The sequence below is a fragment of the Gymnoscopelus microlampas genome, assembly GCF_963454915.1.
Source record: "Gymnoscopelus microlampas genome assembly, chromosome: 1".
In the NCBI taxonomy this organism is placed as follows: Eukaryota; Metazoa; Chordata; class Actinopteri; order Myctophiformes; family Myctophidae; genus Gymnoscopelus; species Gymnoscopelus microlampas.
In genome coordinates, this window is record NC_139962.1 from 43,181,095 (window position 1) to 43,199,180 (window position 18,086).

Below are 18,086 nucleotides of genomic sequence, written 5' to 3' on the forward strand. Positions count from 1 at the left end.
CGAGCATGTGTGTGTGTGTGTGTGTGTGTGTGTGTGTGAGAGAGCAGGCGCATTGTGTTTGTGTATGTGCACGCAAGTGCAAGTGAAGTTTGAATGCGTGTCCTTTATGCGGCTCTGATATTCATTATCCAAGCACAGCGCTCAGTACACAGAGCGATTCATTATACTCGCCACAGACAAGTGACAGTGTGTGTGTGTGTGTGTGTGTGTGTGTGTGTGTGTGTGTGTGTGTGTGTGTGTGTGTGTGTTTAAAAGACAGGCAGCGTGCAGGGGTTCTTAAATCAGGGTGGCAGCCCGTGGCTGTGATACTGGTACACAAACCCATTTAATTCCTTTTAGACTTCAGGACACAGAGTCATGATGACACATATATCAGATATTGTCTGTCGGGCATATTTTCTGACATCTGACAAAAGTCGCACAAAATTAACGAAAATAGACAATCTGCTAGCTCACAGTCACAACATGTCGCAACAAATTGTGAGCTTGTAGATTGGCTATTTTATCACCTATATTCTTGCCTATAATGGCAAAGCCCAAAATAGGGACACCAGGTGTAAGTGGTATGTGTGTGTGTTTTATAAATATTCAACCAATGAAAAGTATTACCAAGAGCATAGAAGTGAGTGACTAATTAAAAGTAACTGAATAATAACTACACTGGGTCCATTGGAACACGTTCTATTTTTTCCATTTCGTCAAAAGTAACGTTTCTGAAGAGGTTTGCGGCCAACAGCGAAAATATATAGCACTGCACCATTCACCTCTGTATATTAACTGCAAGGTAAGGTCCTGGACTGAGAGAGGGAGAGTGAGAGACATGCAGACAGAGAGTGAGCAGAGAGGAGCAGAACGGCAGTGGAGGTGAACACTGAAGGGTGAGGTGAGTCAAACCAGCTAATGAAAGGCCAGCAGGCCGCAGCATGCTAGGAATCACAAGGCTCAACGCAGTTGCGAAGACAACTGCTAGCGCGAGTGTGTGGGTGTTTGGGTGTGTGCACTTGCGTGTACACAATGAAGTCCCGCAGTGTTAATTTAACTCAGAGCGTGTACAAAATGGAACCAAATGGACCCGCACGGGTCCATTTGGTTCCATTTTCTACCCGCTCAGAGTTAACACTGAGGATTTTTGCTGTGTACGGTTGTAAAGCAGCTGTCTATAAATATAGGCTGTGCGCAGACACCGAGGTGGCTGGGGCTCCGGCGGACACACTCCTCGCCTGCCCACACCCCCGGAGGTCTCAACGTAGGCAGAGTCAACCTCCCCCACCCCCACCCCTGTGTGCATTTGCCTGGTCGGGCTAGCTAGCTGACTCACACATCACTGACTGCACCAAGCTAGGCAGCACACTCTGCAAGGCCCCCGAAATAACAAACAGGCCTTGGATTTTTTTTTTTCTTATGACTTTAATAAAAGAACGGTAGAATTTAATCAGACAGGATATGGTCTGTCTGTTGTGTGTGCATGACAACAGACATAACTGAAATCCCTCAGCCTTCTACTACTGTGAATCACACATTGAACACCACACAGTCAAAGCATGCGTTCTCACATACACGTGCACACGCACATGCATTGAAAGATGAGAGGAAAAAAGCAAAAAGCAACAAAGAAAAGCAAAGCAAACAAAACAGCGCTGACAGTGAACACGGGCGTCATGTTCTTTGGTTGACAGACCGGCAACCGTAGAAGAAGGGGAAAGCAGAGAAAGATGAGAATTAATTATCCTGGGAGGAAAAGAAAGGGTTCAAGGCACACAGGAAAGGCAGGGTACCAAAACGCTCAAGATAGAAGAGAGAGAGGACGTGTGATAGATTTTTTTTTCTTTTGCTCAAGATGGAGGGAGATAGGGGGGAGAGAGAGAGAGAGAGAGAGATAGAGCTGGCAGGCAAAGCAGAGTGAGTGAAAAGGCATAGGGGAGAAAGAGACGGAGAGATTGTGGCTGTGTGCTCTCTATCTGGGTAATAAATCATTGGTTGGGTGCTGGGTCCCAGGCTCTAGTGGGCTGGGGAGATGGAGGACAGAGCAGACAGGCTGATTAAGAGCGCCCAGAGCTGGGGTGGACAGCTGGGGTAGCAGGGCCCCCCTGGAGCCAGGACACCAGGCCACTGACACACACACACACACACACACACACACACACACACACACTAAAGAGAATCTGAATCATCACGGTGGCAGACGCTGATGCTGCCCTGTGTATTCTGCAATGTTTATTTGTGACTATTTGTGTCTATGTGTGTCAGAGAGAGAGGGAGACAGGGGGTTATGACTGGAGGGGCAGCGTGCTGCGTCTCTGTGCGTAAGCTGCCCTCATTAAACTCCTCACCCTGCCACATGATGCATACTTCATATCCAGAGCGTCATAGAAGAGCTCAGAGAGCAGGGGAATTCAATAGGATGTCTGAAGCATGTGTGCGGTTAACACATTGTCAAAGAGGGAAGCAACATTTCTAAACATGCGCACACTCTCGTGCACAAACACACAAACACACAAACACACACACGCACAAAGCACTCATATACCAATCACGCTGACACAAGCGCACCCACACACAGACGTTTAAGTGGGTCGGCTAGCATGGCTCCTCTGTGTCCCTGTATCTCCAGGGATGATGGCTAATTCAATCCTGTGTGAATATCACTCCAGCGCTATTAGCAGCCTTCCACTGGGCCCCCCACATACATACACACACGCACGCGCAGTGTGCATGCAAACACACACCGAGTTTCCAATAGAGGAATGCTCAGAGCCATGATCTAAATCACTAAATCTATGGGTCAGGTGTCAGGGTCAGGGTCATTGTGGCTGGCTAGCTGCACTGTCAAAGGGCTTCGCTTCAGAATGTGTGTGTGTGTGTGTGTGTGTGTGTGTGTGTGTGTGTGTGTGTGTGTGTGTGTCACTTGTGTACATATACATTTTTAAGCTTGTGTGTGTGTGCGTTTCTTTACCTCTGGGTTCTTCAGCCTGTTTTGCCAGTTTGCGGAGGGCTGCAGCGAATCCGGAGTGAGCGGACTGGGTAGCCGGGCTCCCATTGGCTACGATGGAACCGTTGAGAGGAGACGGGGTGAGGGGGCTGACGGTCGCCGTGGTACGGGTTGCCGTGGAGATCATTCCTAAAGATGGTGACTTTGGCTCATGGCTCATGCCTGCGAACAGAGTTGAGGAAAGAAAGGGTAGACGGGTTAAACAGCCATCCAACACCACGTTTAGAACGAAAGCAGAAGTGAGTGAGTCACCCAGTGGTTGGTCGGTCTCGACAGGGTACACATAGACGTTCTAGACGGCTGTAAAATACTGTAAAATATCCTTTTGACATGCAAAAGAAACGCATACAGTACACCATGGTTCCTCAATAGGCGGCCCGTGAGGGACAATTGTGCCAAGATTGTGTCTGCACTGCAGTTTTTGGACCACATAGCTAACACAACGTACATCTCCACCTGACCTGTGATGTAACTGCATCCGATTGGCTCTCTTCCGACATTAGTCCCAACGTCCTGGTCTACAAGCCAGTCACAGCGAGACCGCTGTGTTTGGCCAGTAGACCAGGAAGTTAGGCTGGAAAAGGTGTAATAAAAAGTTGGAATAACATGTCTCTGAAACTACAGTCCCAGTGCACATATTTAAGACGGCAGCGCTTTAAAACAGCAGAATTATGGATAATGACAGCGAGGTACAACTTTTCAACGCTACTACAAACTCATGGTTTGACGGCCGCCAGTTTAAGTTTATGGAACGCAGAGAGAAATATGTAAGCAGTCCCTGCGTGCGTGTGTGTTTTGATTTCATTTGTGTTGCTTGAGGCATGGCTTGCATGTGTTTATTTCATTTGTGTCAGTGCTACTTGCGTGTGTGTTTGATTTGTGTCGGTGCCTGAGCCGCGTCTGTTTGTTTTCACTTGCTTCATTCGCATTGGTTGGTGTCGCGCACGCGCGTGTGTGTGTAACTGTAAAAGTAGTGATAAGGAACTGCTCGGCTTGGTATACCCAACATAATTTGGCCCTCGGAGAAAAATAATTGACCTCACAGAAGTAAGGCACCAAAGCCTGGGTAGGTATGTCTGTCTGTCTGTCTGTCTGTCTTGTCCGTGTGTCGCTCTGTGACAGCTTGGGGAATGGGGATTGGTGGAGTGAGGGTCTTGGGGGGGGGGGGGCTGTGGCTTATATGGTAAAGGGTTAGAGGTGAGAGGTTGGGGGCACGGGTCACCCTTGCTTCATTCAAAGGGCTCTGGTCTGTCTGCATTTTTTGGACATACAACGACAGCAACGATATCATTGTCATGGCCAGCGTTTCCTGTTTGTATGAGGTGTCATTGGTCTAAGAAGACAAGGAAATCCCCACATATCCAACATCATGTAAAATTCCTAATCAGGACACAATAAGGAACTCGTCACACAAAAGCTACGATGAGTGAGACCACAGGCTTTTCTTTACTGGCCTCGGGCTAATGGAGGTTGTGGGACTGTCTCTCTCCTTCCTGTGTGTGTGTGTGTGTGTGTGTGTGTGTGTGTGTGTGTGTGTGTGTGTGTGTGTGTGTGTGTGTGTGTGTGTGTGTGTGTGTGTGGCGAAAGGTGACACCGTGTTGACAGCCCCTGGGTCAGTGGAATCCCTGAATACCAGAGTAGCGTATGATAGCGCTGTGCAGTGTGTGTGTGTGTGTGTGTGTTACGCATGGCTCCCTGCTCAGAGGTGAGTTTAGGTTCAAGCCCGAGCAGAAGGCATTACAAACACACAGACACACAAACACATGGCATGCAATCCTCTGGACGTTTACCTTCAACATCAGTGTCTCATCTCCAGCCAACACACTCCCTCCACACACACACACGGAAACACACAGAAAAGAAAGCTGCTCACTCAGTATATCGATATCACAATTAGATGAGCAGCAGTTATATATGGGTCTGCCCCAGAGACGCAGCAGGCTAGAAAAAGATCCCGTTACCTCCTCAGAAGAGGGCAGGGACACGGTATGTGAGTATAAGTGTGTGTGTATGTGTGTGTGTGCGTGCGTGCGTGTGCGTGTCTTGTGTGTGAGGGAGTGAATAAGAGTGGCAACACCTCTGTGCTGTCCTGCCTGTAACCTCCCAGTCACCCAGTGCACTTCCCATGAACCCTGCGCTCAATTAATAATGGAATCAACAATGACTACTGTCTCCAAACACACACACATACACACATGCGCGAGTGTGAGCGCGCTCGCACACAAACACACACACACACACACACACACACACACACACACACACACACACACACACACAGCACTGAGCCTATTGCACGAGCAAACACATACATTAACCGCTTAGTGTAGTAACATGACCTCGTTAAGACATTAGTGTCCTGCTCCTCCACCCATCTTACTCAAGAGTTAAACACAGACAGTGAGAGAGAGAGAGAGAGGGGGGGGGATACATAGAGAGAGACAGGCAGAGATGAGAATGTGAACCAGGAACTTTTCACAGAACTACACATAAAACAAAAAGCACTACAGAGACAGATCACTCTATACTGAGAGAACTCAGAACCTGTATCACACACACCAACACACACAAAGTGAAAGGAGAGAAAGAGGAGAAATCAGGGTAATGCGTGTACAGTGTACAAACACACACAGACTACAAGAGACACACACAGCTAGCGTTGTTCCCGACCCCCCTCAGAGAGCAAAGCGTGACGGAGGCTCCTTACTGCACAAAGGAGAGGAGCTGACTGGATCCCCCATGGCTGCATCATCTTCACGTTGAGCCCAGCCCAGCACTCACAGCCACACACCACCATCTTCCTGTTCTCTGGTTCCTCTCTCTCTCCCTGTCTGTCCGTCCGTCCGAGTGTGTGTCTGTCTGTCTCTCTCTCTCTCTCTCTCTCTCTCTTCCTATCTCTGGGTTTGCTCCTCCTGCCCTCCCTCTCTCTCTCTCTTCCTGCTCGTCTCTTGTACACTCGCTCCGTCGCTCACAAAGACCGTTTGGAGCTTATCTAACAAAGCAACGCACCGCGTTCTCTTCCTATCTCTCGCTCTCTCTCTCTCTCTCTCTCTCTCTCTGTCTCCGTCTAGCGCTGGCTTGCTCACTCTGCCCTCTTCCCTTTCTGCCCTCTTCTCTCTCTCTCTCTGAGTGAACACAGAAATTCTTAGCCGAGCAGCTGCTGCCATGTCACATGACCTTCCCCCCACGTCCCTCCCTCCTCCCCTTCACCCTCCCTCACTCCCACTCTCTCTCTCGCTCGCTCACTCCTCCCCTCTCAACCTATAATTCCTCAGCCATTTGTAGATAACAGACAGAGGCATGCGCGCCCTGCCGAGAGGAACCGGCGTGGGGGAGGGGTGTTTGTGTGTGTGTGTGTGTGTGCGCATCAGCTGCCTCTTCTTCCACACACTGGGGTCGACCGGTCACCACATCTGACCCCGATGCTGGGGAGGTGAGGAGGGGTGGTGGGAGTACAGAAAGACACAGGGGGGGTGAGAGAGAGAGAGAAAGAAAGAGAAATAAAAAGAGCCCGAGGCATAAAAGGAAACATGTCACGGCCTGTGTCAAGCTCACACACACACACACACACACACACACACACACACACACACACACACACACACACACACACACACACACAAGCAACAAGGAAGTATTGTCAAGACTAGATGAAAACCATTTGAATATGATGTACATGATGGAGGTCTAGGAGGAGAGGAGAGGAGAGGAGAGGAGAGGAGAGGAGAGGAGAGGAGAGGAGAGGAGAGGATAGGAGAGGAGAGGAGAGGAGAGGAGAGGAGAGGAGAGGAGAGGAGAGGAGAGGAGAGGAGAGGAGAGGAGAGTTAAACGTATGGGACGATGTGCCTTCCAACCTCTGACCTCCTCCACCATGCCATAATGACCAGGTCTGTGAATAAAGGCGTTGCTTTTAGTCATTTCCCATTTTCTCCTTCCCTCACTGAACTGGGGTGAGACGAAAACAACATGAGAAGAGGGCGATAGATGGAGACAGATTATGCAGAAGTAAAGCAACACAGTGGCCAGTATTGCGCCAAGGACCACTTGGTAACAAAGCTCCTTTCTGTTCCATGGGCCATGGTCGAGCTCCACTGAGAAAACACAAGATACCCCCCCTCGCTCTCTCTCTCTCCCTCTCCCTCAATCCCTCTCTCTTTTCCTCTTTATCCAACCTCACCCAGAGCATCTCTTTGGTTTCAGAGAAGAGTGTGGCTTTGTGGATTTACTGGAGGAAGTTTGTATGTAACAACCACAGAGTATGACCACGCTATAGCCTAGGACGGGTGGGGGCTGACAACACAGCATTTACACTTTAAAATCCTGAGTGTTAGTTTACCAAATGGATAACAGAGGATTTGCAAGGCAATGTCAGTCAAAAAGATGACACGACAGCCTCAAGGATGCAGACAGACAAGGGGAGACAAGTATTTCTGGTGCTTGGGAGTTGGAGAAAAATATACCATTACAGAAGAGTTCCTGTTTCTAGATAACTTCTATAAATTCCTCCATAAATTCTAGACAACTCAACTGGATTTCACAGTTGAAGTCATATGTCACAACAGGCTTAGTCATAATTCAAGGGAATTATTGGTCCTGAATCTGATGCAATACTACAAATGTCCAGCAGATGGACACATCTCACGGTTACATAGAAGAGGTCTTCTTGGAATGGAACAGCCTGTGTCTTGAAATACACCAAGCAAAAACAGACAAATAAAAGAAGAAGCTGTCTATTCTCTGCATGGCTCTGCACACAATAGAAGCCATGCATTAGAAGAAGCCAGGGTCTGGCCAACAGCAATAAAGCACAAGTCATTATTTCCATTGTGGAAATTACCTCTTTTTATTATATATTTATTTTATCTTATAATAATACATTGTTGTCTGTCTGTCTGAAAGATAGGAAGCAGGAGGTTATGTTGGTCATAACACAGGACTTACTCTTTCAAGTGTTTAGTTGCCTGACAGTCTAAGGGGTTAAAATTAATCTGCTAAACACCATGGCTTGTGATACAATTAACCATCTCAGTGCTGTTACACCCTGAGGCTAAACAAAACAAGGAAGAGAAAAAAAGGAAAGAGAAAAAGGAATGCAGAATTGCAGATCACATCAAACCACACGCAAACACTAGCCTGTCCCACCCAGCCGCGTGCACGCACGCACACACACACACACAGTGACTGCTAAATGACATACAGTAAACACAGTTTTAACACCCTTCTGGGAGTAAAGCCGATCACTACCACACACAAACACATACAGCACTCCACCCTCTTGCCTTCTCTCTCTCTCTCGCTGTCTGTAGGTCTCCCTCTCTCTCTCGCACACAAGCCACACAGACACACACACACACACACACACACAGAGTAAATCCCCTTGGCTCCTGTGTGCCCGGGCCAGTGGGGAGATAATGCAATGGCAGCTCTAGAGAGTAGTTAATCTTTAACCAGGAAGGGATTTGCCTATCAGCTTGTTAAAACTAGCAGTGGAGCACTGCTACCCTATCTATCTGATCCAGCTGCTCAGCCTGGCCTGGACTGGCCTGGCCAAGCCCTAGCGTGGTGGTTCATAATCAGCATTGCTTTTAACCACATGAACTTTAGCGTCCCTATTCTGGGCACGTCATAATAGGCGAACATTACGCGAAAATAGACGATCTACAAGCTCACAGCGTGCCGAAGAGATTGATGTGTGTAGAGTGAAAAAAGCAGGGGAAGCAAGTATTGTGTAGAGTAGACCAGTGGTTCCCCAAACTTTTTAGCTCAAGACCCAAAAGAGAAATCAGAGGTTTGCCCAGGACCCAAACTAGTGCAAATAGCAGATCTACAGGCTCACAACGTGAGCGCTGTGGTCTTGTAGATTTGCTATTTTCACTACTTCTTAAATGTTTCGTTTTATTTATTTATTTTCCATAGAAATTATTTCAATTTTATTCATGAAATACTTTTGAAAAGTGTTGGAATTGTTTTAAAACGTTTTTAAATATATTTTTTAAATGTAGGGAACAAAAAAAGGAGGGATATTTAAGTGCAACCCATAGAAATTTGGGAAACAGTGGTATAGACTCCTGAGGGACTCCGGTCAATGAAGGTTTAAGTGGTTAACCCAGCCTCACTGTTATAGTTACCATATATCCCAAAATAAAGAACATTGACACCACTGTTGTCAGTCTGACCTGTGCCACAGGACATGAGTGAACAAAAGGAAAAGAGACAAACCAACTGTGCTGTGTTCTGGGCAGCGGCATTAAGTATTCAATCCAAATAAGTATACGATCCAATTACTGTATATTTACACAAGTACATTGATATGAAGGGGAAAGCAATGCAATCTTGTCAATGAATGTGTTCATCTTATTATGCACAGGGAATACTGAACTGAAAATGAAGGGCCCTGAATGAAATTTCCTGAAGCAAATGTGTAGAAGACCAATCCTGTTTACATATTATAAACAAAGAAAGTGTACTATCATCAGACATGACATAAGGTAACACAATAAAATCCTCTGTGTTCATTTAACTGAGACAGTGTACCAAATGGAATCAAATGGACCTTTTAGTTAGATTTTGTTTAGTTAGATTTTGTACACTCTCTGAGCTAAAATGTATAACGATCTGCATGTTGGAAAAGGGCAGAGCCTCCAGAAGGCTCAGGCCCCAGGCTACTTCACATACTGTAGATTGGGGAAGGAGGGAGATGGGCTGCCCCAACAACAGAGGTGTCTCAACTGCATTGGCTGTTTGTGGGAGATTATAAATGCACACCCAAGATGTGGATATGCACTGCACACAAGCGCGCGCTTGTGCACGCACACACACACACACACACACACACACACACACACACACAATGTCCAAAAGCACAACAGGACAAACCTGCTCTGGTAGTTTCAAGTTTGTTTGACTTCTGAGGTGAGATGTCTGAGCAATATACCCTCAGGCATTATGAAACGGATGTGTGTGCAAGTGTGTGTGGGTGCGTGCGCTTGCATGTGAGCGGCTGTGGTCTCTGTTACACTGTACCAAAGGAAGCCCTTGAGATCAGAGAAGTAGTAGACTCTACAGCTCTGTGACTGTCAGCCCTCCACAGTCAAAGGGAACAGTTCCACATGAGGAAAAGAGACATAGAAAAAGAGAAAAGAGAGAGATGGAGATTGAGAGGGAGAGAGACATTCTGCGAGATTGAGTGAGAAAAGGAGACACGACCAACAGATGGACAGAGAGAGAGAGAGAGAAAGAGAGCCAGAGAGATAGGGAGTGCTGCTGATGTCTGGTCTGTCATTACACAGTAGGCCTCCATTATGGAGCTACTGCAGAGCAGAAAGTACAGTTCCCTCTGACCTTGCTCTCCCCCTGTTAGCAGAGTAATGGAGCGCTGCCATCGTGTATTTTACCTCGTGAGGTTCTGGTCCCTATGATTGTGTGCGTGGGTCTTCTACATGTGTGTGAATGTGTGTGTCTCCATGTGTATGTGCATTCGTATGTGTTATTATTCTCCCATCACCTCCTCCACTCGCCTCTGCCTCTCCTGTGCTCCCTGTTGTATTCATTCCTCCATACCCCTCCACCCCCCACCTACCTGCCAGCCAGCAGCTCGCCATGAAAACACAGGGATTTCAAAAGAGCAGCCGGCACGGCATCACTCTCCCTTCCTCCTATCTCTCTTTTTTATTCACTGATGCACGCAAGCCAGAGAGAGAGAGAGAGACAGAGAGCGTCTTGAGGGTGGCCACAAGATGAGATGCTTCCCCCCCCCCACTCTCTCTCTCTCCTCCTCGTCCTCTCTACCAACCACCCACCTCCCTCCAACGAACCCCCCATTTCCTCTGTGTGTTAATTACATAGCGATTGCGGTCGGGTTGCTGAATGGCGGTAGTAGTGCTGTTGCAGTGTGTGTGTGTGTGTGTGTGTGTGTGTGTGTGTGTGTGTGTGTGTGTGTGTGTGTGTGTGTGTGTGTGTGTGTGTGTGTGTGTGTGTGTGTGTGTGTGTGTGTGTGTGTGTGTCAGTGTTCTCTGAAACACCAGTGTGGGTGTCTGACAGAACAGCCGGATTGTGCTTCACAACACACAACGCAGACACTTAAAACACTCACACAAACGCTGGTTTTGGAAACTTTTGGGGACATTGCATGAATTTACATTCATTCCATAACCCCTTACCCTAACAGTGATGGTGATGGTTGTGATGGTTGTTTTGGTACAGCGACACTGGCAGACAAAATTTGGAATAAAGTGACGACTTGGCCCTGCATTTACATACTGTGGTTGTTGGGATGGTAAGTTTTCAGGTAATCAAAAATATTTGTTGCGTTTCCTGCCTTGGTTGGCACTTGGCACCAACCGATTTGTCACATCTTTACTGTGCTGCATCACTTTTGAGATACCCAAACCACTCCCATATATAGGCCTGGGTCATATAAGGTCCTGCCCAAGGGGCCACATAGCTCATGAACCATTGGTTCCCAGGCCTACTTACTACACAATGCCCACTGGACGCTGTGTTACTGTCAACAATTGCCCAATTTTCCTTACAGATGACTAACCCTACCTTAACCTTCAACCCCAACAGATACATGCCTAGCCGTAACCCTTACCTAACCTTATGAAAATGCAGGGAACTCACATTTGAGGACACTGATTTGGTCTCCAATTAGACACGCAGCCCCAATCAACCAGGTATCACGCTGAGACGCTGGTACTGACTGACAAAGTAGGAGAGGGGTACACAACTAGAGATGCCATATTGAGAGACACAGGATTGTCAGACGCAAAGGTCACTGTGAACACGTGGGTGTACCTGTAAACAACACACACACACCTCTATTGTTCTCTATTGTAAGACTCAGGCTCTGTGTGCACCCGGAGACCAACTGCATGCAAACTGTTTCAACATTTACTGCCATCACCCTGTGCTCTCTCCATCTCTCGGCTGTAGGCCCCCTCTGCAGATGAACACTATTCTTTGTTCCAACTCTGTCCCCTGCATCCAATGATCATTCCATCCTCCTTTCCACCACTCAGCTCCCCCCCCCCCCATCCCATCTCTGATGTAGTCGGCTAGACTCGGCTGTGCTGTGGTTGGCCAATTAGCACTCCCTGTACTCTGCATAGACCTCGATTCCCTGGCAGCTGTACCGCCACACGACATGTATACATTAATGTATATATACGGTATACACAGTATGCGTGCGTGTGTATGCTTATACATGTACACAATACCTACTCCTGATTGACTTAATAATAATGGGGTCTGGATATTGAGAGTTAACCTGTGTTACTATCTTTTGTGTGTGTGTGTGTGTGGTGTGTGTGTGTGTGTGGTGTGGTGTGTGTGGTGTGTGTGTGTGTGTGTGTGTGTGTGTGTGTGTGTGTGTGTGTGTGTGTGTGTGTGTGTGTGTGTGTGTGTGTGTGTGTGTGTGTGTGTGTGTGTGTGTGTGTGTGTGTGTGTGTGTGTGTGTGTGTGTGTGTGTGTGTGTGTGTGTGTGTGTGTGTGTGTGTCTCTGGGCGGATGACTACTGGGCCTCTTGTGATAATCACCATGACGATACACTCTCAGTCTCACTGACTGTAGTCACAAGCCCATAATGCCTCTGTTGGACAGGCCTGTTGTGTGAGGAAACCATGTGGTTTCTCTCAATCCACACAAATACCAACCAATTACTTGTAGCATAATAGCACTTCATAATAAGCTGAATAGTTGACTGCTCCAAGTCAATATCAAGCAAACACCACATGATACAAATGGTCAGGTGGCACACGATTAGCTTGCATAGTCAAAATGTAAAAAAAAGTATAAGAATTCTTCCTTTTGTCTCATACATTTGATATTTTACAATCTACATTGCTTGTCATTTGGGGCGACTGATTGTGTGTAACCTTTAGAAGGAGGATTGGAGCAAAGTGTCCAAATAATGGATATGATGCCACTATTGTTGAAATAACCACTGATGGGCTCAGCTAATTAGTGAAACATTAGAGGCAGAAATTTCAGCTTAATGACCGGACCTGGGTATATTAGCAATTAATTAGCATCAAGGTCCACGATTATTATAAAAGTAAAGTTACATCAAAATCAGTTTTGACTTTCTTTTAATGATACGGAGAAAAAAAGGAAAACAAAAAACGATGACTAAATAATTGCCTCTCTAGTCTGTTTGAGTGGGACTTTCTCATAATAAACTCCAAATATTTTCTGTTAGAAGCTTTTGCTATTCTGGTAACCAATATAGTCAATATGGGATTATAAAATACAGTATGGCAAATTGGTGGATGCTGGTAGCTGACCGAATAGTGCGTCACCCACAACATTTGTCGATTCTAGCTAGAGACCTGTTGCATGTCTTTTCCCAGTGACAAGGATACAATCCCCACAAACACTGCCACAGTCCAGGTGCTTATCAGGGTGGGGGGTCCCCAGTCCACATATGATTATTGGGGGGGGGGTAACGGCCTGAAAAGGTTGAGAGCCACTGCTCTATGCAACTAACTAGGCTCCTCAAACATTGATAACTGAATAATACCATGAAAACATATGGGCAGCGCCACGGTACAGAGAATGACTTGTTCAACTATACCATGTTTTAGTAGCACATGTGGCCTCTGTGACCACAGGCTTTTAGTTTGTGATCATTAATGCACACAGAAAAACAGGGTCCCTATTCTGGGCACATCATTCATAATAGGCGAACAGTTTGTTAAAATAGCAGTTTGTGAGCATGTAGGTTTGGCTATTTTCACCAAAGATATTTGTTGTAGAGGTGAAAAAGGAGGAGATCAAGTATAGACCCCTGGGGTCAACAAAGTACAGTACATAGCGTTTTTAAACTGACTATGTTCATACACACACAGAACACACACACACACACACACACACAAACACACACAATATGACAGTCAGCTGATGGACCAGATGCCTCAGTTTTACGGAGAAAGAGACAGATAGTGAGAAAGATTGTTTGTGATAGTAATAGAAAAGGCCTTTGTTGAGGACTAGCCTTTGGCAAAATGCAGGCTACTGCTAGGAAAGGACTATGACTGCAGGATGCAAACACTCACTAACAAACACCAATGCACACACCACATGATATGCACAGAGACATTAGGCAGTCCTACTGGATGAAACGGCTCCCAGTCGGTTGGAGGCAAAAGGTTAATAATTCCAGTATGGAGAGTGAGAGTGTGTGTGTGCGCGTTTCTTATCTGCTGCCCTTGCGTTGCATGTGTTATGTTTGACCAGGGCTTATCAGGCCCAGTGCTTGATGACAGCGACAGCAGCAAACATCAGCTTCACACAACCACACAGATGCATGTACACACACACACACACAATCTAAAGACATCTGAACATACATTTGTGAAGCAAAGTTGATTAGCATTTCTTTAAAGCTTACTTTGACAATCTGTATAAAATGAACCAACACTCTCACACTCACACACACACACACACACACACACACACACACACACACACACACACACACACAGCAAAACACATTTGATTTATGTGGTTCATCACAATTATACTATTGCTGGGTTTTTGTGCTCTCTTTCTAAATTGAATCACACACAATGTTAAAGTGCCATGACTTCCATGAAGTCCACAGAATTGGGTCTGTAACTCTGGGCCTGTCCTCCAAAGAAAGAGCTGATTTATTCTCTCTAATTCAATTTGCTCCCATTTGCCACAAAATGCCAAAGGTTGTCAAAGACTGCCAGATAAACATACAAAACAAATAACATGATGTTAATAAGACTATGGAAACAATTCTCCAAGCAGACAACATTTTGAGTTTTTAAAAGTATAACAAAAACATACAAAAAATGATAACAAGGACTAAAAGCTAAATGCAGTTAATCAAAAGAGGCAATATTCCAATATGTTTTCTTGTGTATTGCTGTGCGTGTGAGCGTGTGTGCGCTTGCTTAAGTGCATGTGTGCGCTCTGTGAAGATCAGTGTGAGGTCAGGTGTCCTGTTCCTAGAGCATGCTGGGGCAGATCAGGTGACTGATAACATCTGCTCTGCTCATACACAGAAGAGATAGCAAGAACAGAGGGTAAGGAGAGAGAGTGATAGAGAGAGAGAGAGAGAGAGAGACAGACAGACAGACAGACATAGAATGAGAGCATCCACACACACTTGTATCATGTCTGTATGTTTACCTGTATGTTGACCACAACACAAACTCCCATCATTCCCCAAAGCGCTCTGAACTGAACATTGTTTTACATAATGTGTGTGTGTGTGTGTGTGTGTGTGTGTGTGTGTGTGTGTGTGTGTGTGTGTGTGTGTGTGTGTGTGTGTGTGTGTGTGTGTGTGTGTGTGTGTGTGTGTGTGTGTGTGTGTGTGTGTGTGTGTGCAAATGTCCGTGTCAGTCAGTATACAAGGTAAGGTACTGTAGGCAAATGAGTGCCACACCCTGACCTCAGAAGCAGAAATCACATACCCACCCACAGACGTGTTACCTTGTGGGTAAAAGTGAACTGTTGTTTAACTGCCAAGCTGGGTGACATGGACACACACACACACACACACACGTGTGTGTCTGCAAAGAGTCACACAGGACTAGCTTACAGAGCAGGTTAAGCTTGATCTTGCAGTGGTCGTACACCCACATACACACGCACAGGGAGGTAAGTGGGTTTAGCGGTGCAGAATGAATGGAGCAAAACGCTTCGAGCTATAACTCGAGAATGACATTTTAATCATGCCACAGCAGAGGCTCGGTAGGTAGAGCGGTTGTCTGAGAATCAGGTCCTAGGTTCGATCCTCGGCTCCTCAGTATCGGCCCAGAATTTCCATATCGGTGCATTTTTGCATATACGTTTTGCTGGGTCTCCCATCGGTCTTCACTTGGTTCCCCTTCTTTTTCCCTCTACACCAAATCTCTTCGTGGGAAATAGCCAATCTGCAAGCTCAAAACGTGATGCGTCGCGGTGTGTTGTGAATTTGTAGATCGGCTATTTTTGCAGAATGTTCACCTATTATGACATGCTCAGAATAGGAGCGATACTTTTCAAGTAGTTAAATGAACACTTTACACACGGTGTAGTCAAGAGGTTCTTGGCTCTTTGGCCACCTGCCTCGTCACAACTTCCTCCATACCTTTCGGTTGGCACATCTGCCTGTCAATCTGCATCTATCTGTCAACCTGTCTCCACTCCTCACAAAACGACCTGTTTATTCAGCTGTCTTCACCATCCATCCCATTTACAACTCACCTCTCTGCCTTTACTACCTGTTTTTTTTAATACCCGGCAGTGGGCACTGACACACACACACACACACGCAGACACACACACATCCACTCCCCGCCCCGGCGCCTGTAGTGAGAGGCCATCAAACACAGCCTACATTACCCCATCACCACAGAATCCTACAGACTCACCCAGAGACTGCAGAGCAGGAGGGGGTTCAGAAAGAGAGAGACATGACTGGGAAGAGTGAGAGTGAGAGAGATATCTTGGCCAAGGAAAACCCTCATTACCCAAACATCCTAAAGTGGTTTTCTCTTCCATCATACAGGCAGACCACACAGCCCAGCAACACAGGCCAACACACACACACTGGTGTGTGTGTGTGTGTGTGTGTGTGTGTGTGTGTGTGTGTGTGTGTGTGTGTGTGTGTGTGTGTGTGTGTGTGTGTGTGTGTGTGTACTGTGCACACTCACATTTTCATACCACCTAAGGACAATGTTCTGACGCTAGTCAAATCTAGGCCTGACCCAGTCAAACATGTTCCATTCTCTGCAGCAGGGGAGGCTATGTAAACGCATGCAAAGGCCTCCTCTTTACAGTCTGTGCTATTCAAAGCTATCATGGCAGGCTGTTGATAAGGAAATGCAAAGTGGGTCACCTTTAACTCCAGGCTCCCTGTGTAAACAGCGCTAGGGAGCTGCATGGGTCTCTCTCCTCTCTAATCACTCTCTAAACACAGCCAGGTGCTGTTACCACAGACAAACTGTCACCGACACTCTGCTCCGCACGGCACAGCTGCTGTCTAGCCCACAGGACCCCACGGTGCTGCAGGCTGCCACAGCATGTGTAGCCGTAAAACGACACCACAAAGTTTGATAACATGGTGTATCAGACTGTATGTTAGCCTAGAGGTTAGACAACCTTTGCGCTGCGGGTCTTCCTAGATTCTAAGACACTAAAACCCCTTAGTGTTGCTAACCAACATGAACCCTAGTGTCCCTAGCGTCTGGGGCGAACATTAAGCGAAAATAGCAGATCTACAACGCGTTGTGAGCTGGTAGATTGGCTATTGCGCAGCTTAAAACTTTGGTGTAGAGGGGAATTAAAAGTAGGGGGCCTAGTATTAGACCCCTGGGGGACTCTGGTCAACCAAATAAACACTATAGGGTTTAAATGCTTAATTTATCCATTTGTAATTCCAAATGTAGCACTGTTGTAGAGTTGAGACCTGTCCAACTCAGGCCTACATGTGACCCATTCCAGATTTCAGATATTGCTAAAGTGTACACCAGGTGATGTCCAGCAAGGCACACATCATTCACAATAACAATGTGCAGGGCTTGGCTCTATCACAGGACTGAGTATTAGTTTGAGATATCTCTAGCCCCAATCGGTAGCAACTATGCTATCATAACACAAACCGGCAGGGCTTTGTTAACTCCCTGTTGTTCATACAGCCATGCTGTTCACCTTATCAGCAGTAGTTAAATACACAGCCCGTTTCTTCTGGCTGCAGATAGCCTCACACACACACACAACACTGTGTGTGTGTGTGTGTGTGTGTGTGTGTGTGTGTGTGTGTGTGTGTGTGTGTGTGTGTGTGTGTGTGTGTGTGTGTGTGTACAAGCCCACATGTCACCCAGCTTGGCCCTTAAACAACAGTTCACTTTTAACCACAAGGTAACACGTTTGTGGGTGTGTGTGTGTGTGTGTGTGTGTGTGTGTGTGTGTGTGTGTGTGTGTGTGTGTGTGTGGTACAGCCTGGCCTGACAAGTGACAACTGTTGCCGAGTTTAAAGACTAAAACCAAGGTGTGTGATGACAAGTGTGATGGGCAGAATATGTATGTATGTATGTACGTACACACACACGTATTCATGTATATACAAGCCTGTGTATGAGGT

General features: G+C 46.6%; 1 protein-coding gene across 2 annotated transcripts in view; it reads right to left on the reverse strand.

Moving 5' to 3' along the window:
* The window catches only part of gse1b (Gse1 coiled-coil protein b), a 233,254-nt gene that overhangs the window by 31,009 nt on the left and 184,159 nt on the right, over nucleotides 1-18,086 (reverse strand). For both annotated transcript variants that reach the window (XM_084056728.1, XM_084056727.1), the window contains exon 3: nucleotides 2,954-3,151. In XM_084056728.1, the coding sequence (XP_083912854.1) occupies nucleotides 2,954-3,151 (198 nt within the window). The remainder of the gene's footprint in view (nucleotides 1-2,953; nucleotides 3,152-18,086) is intronic.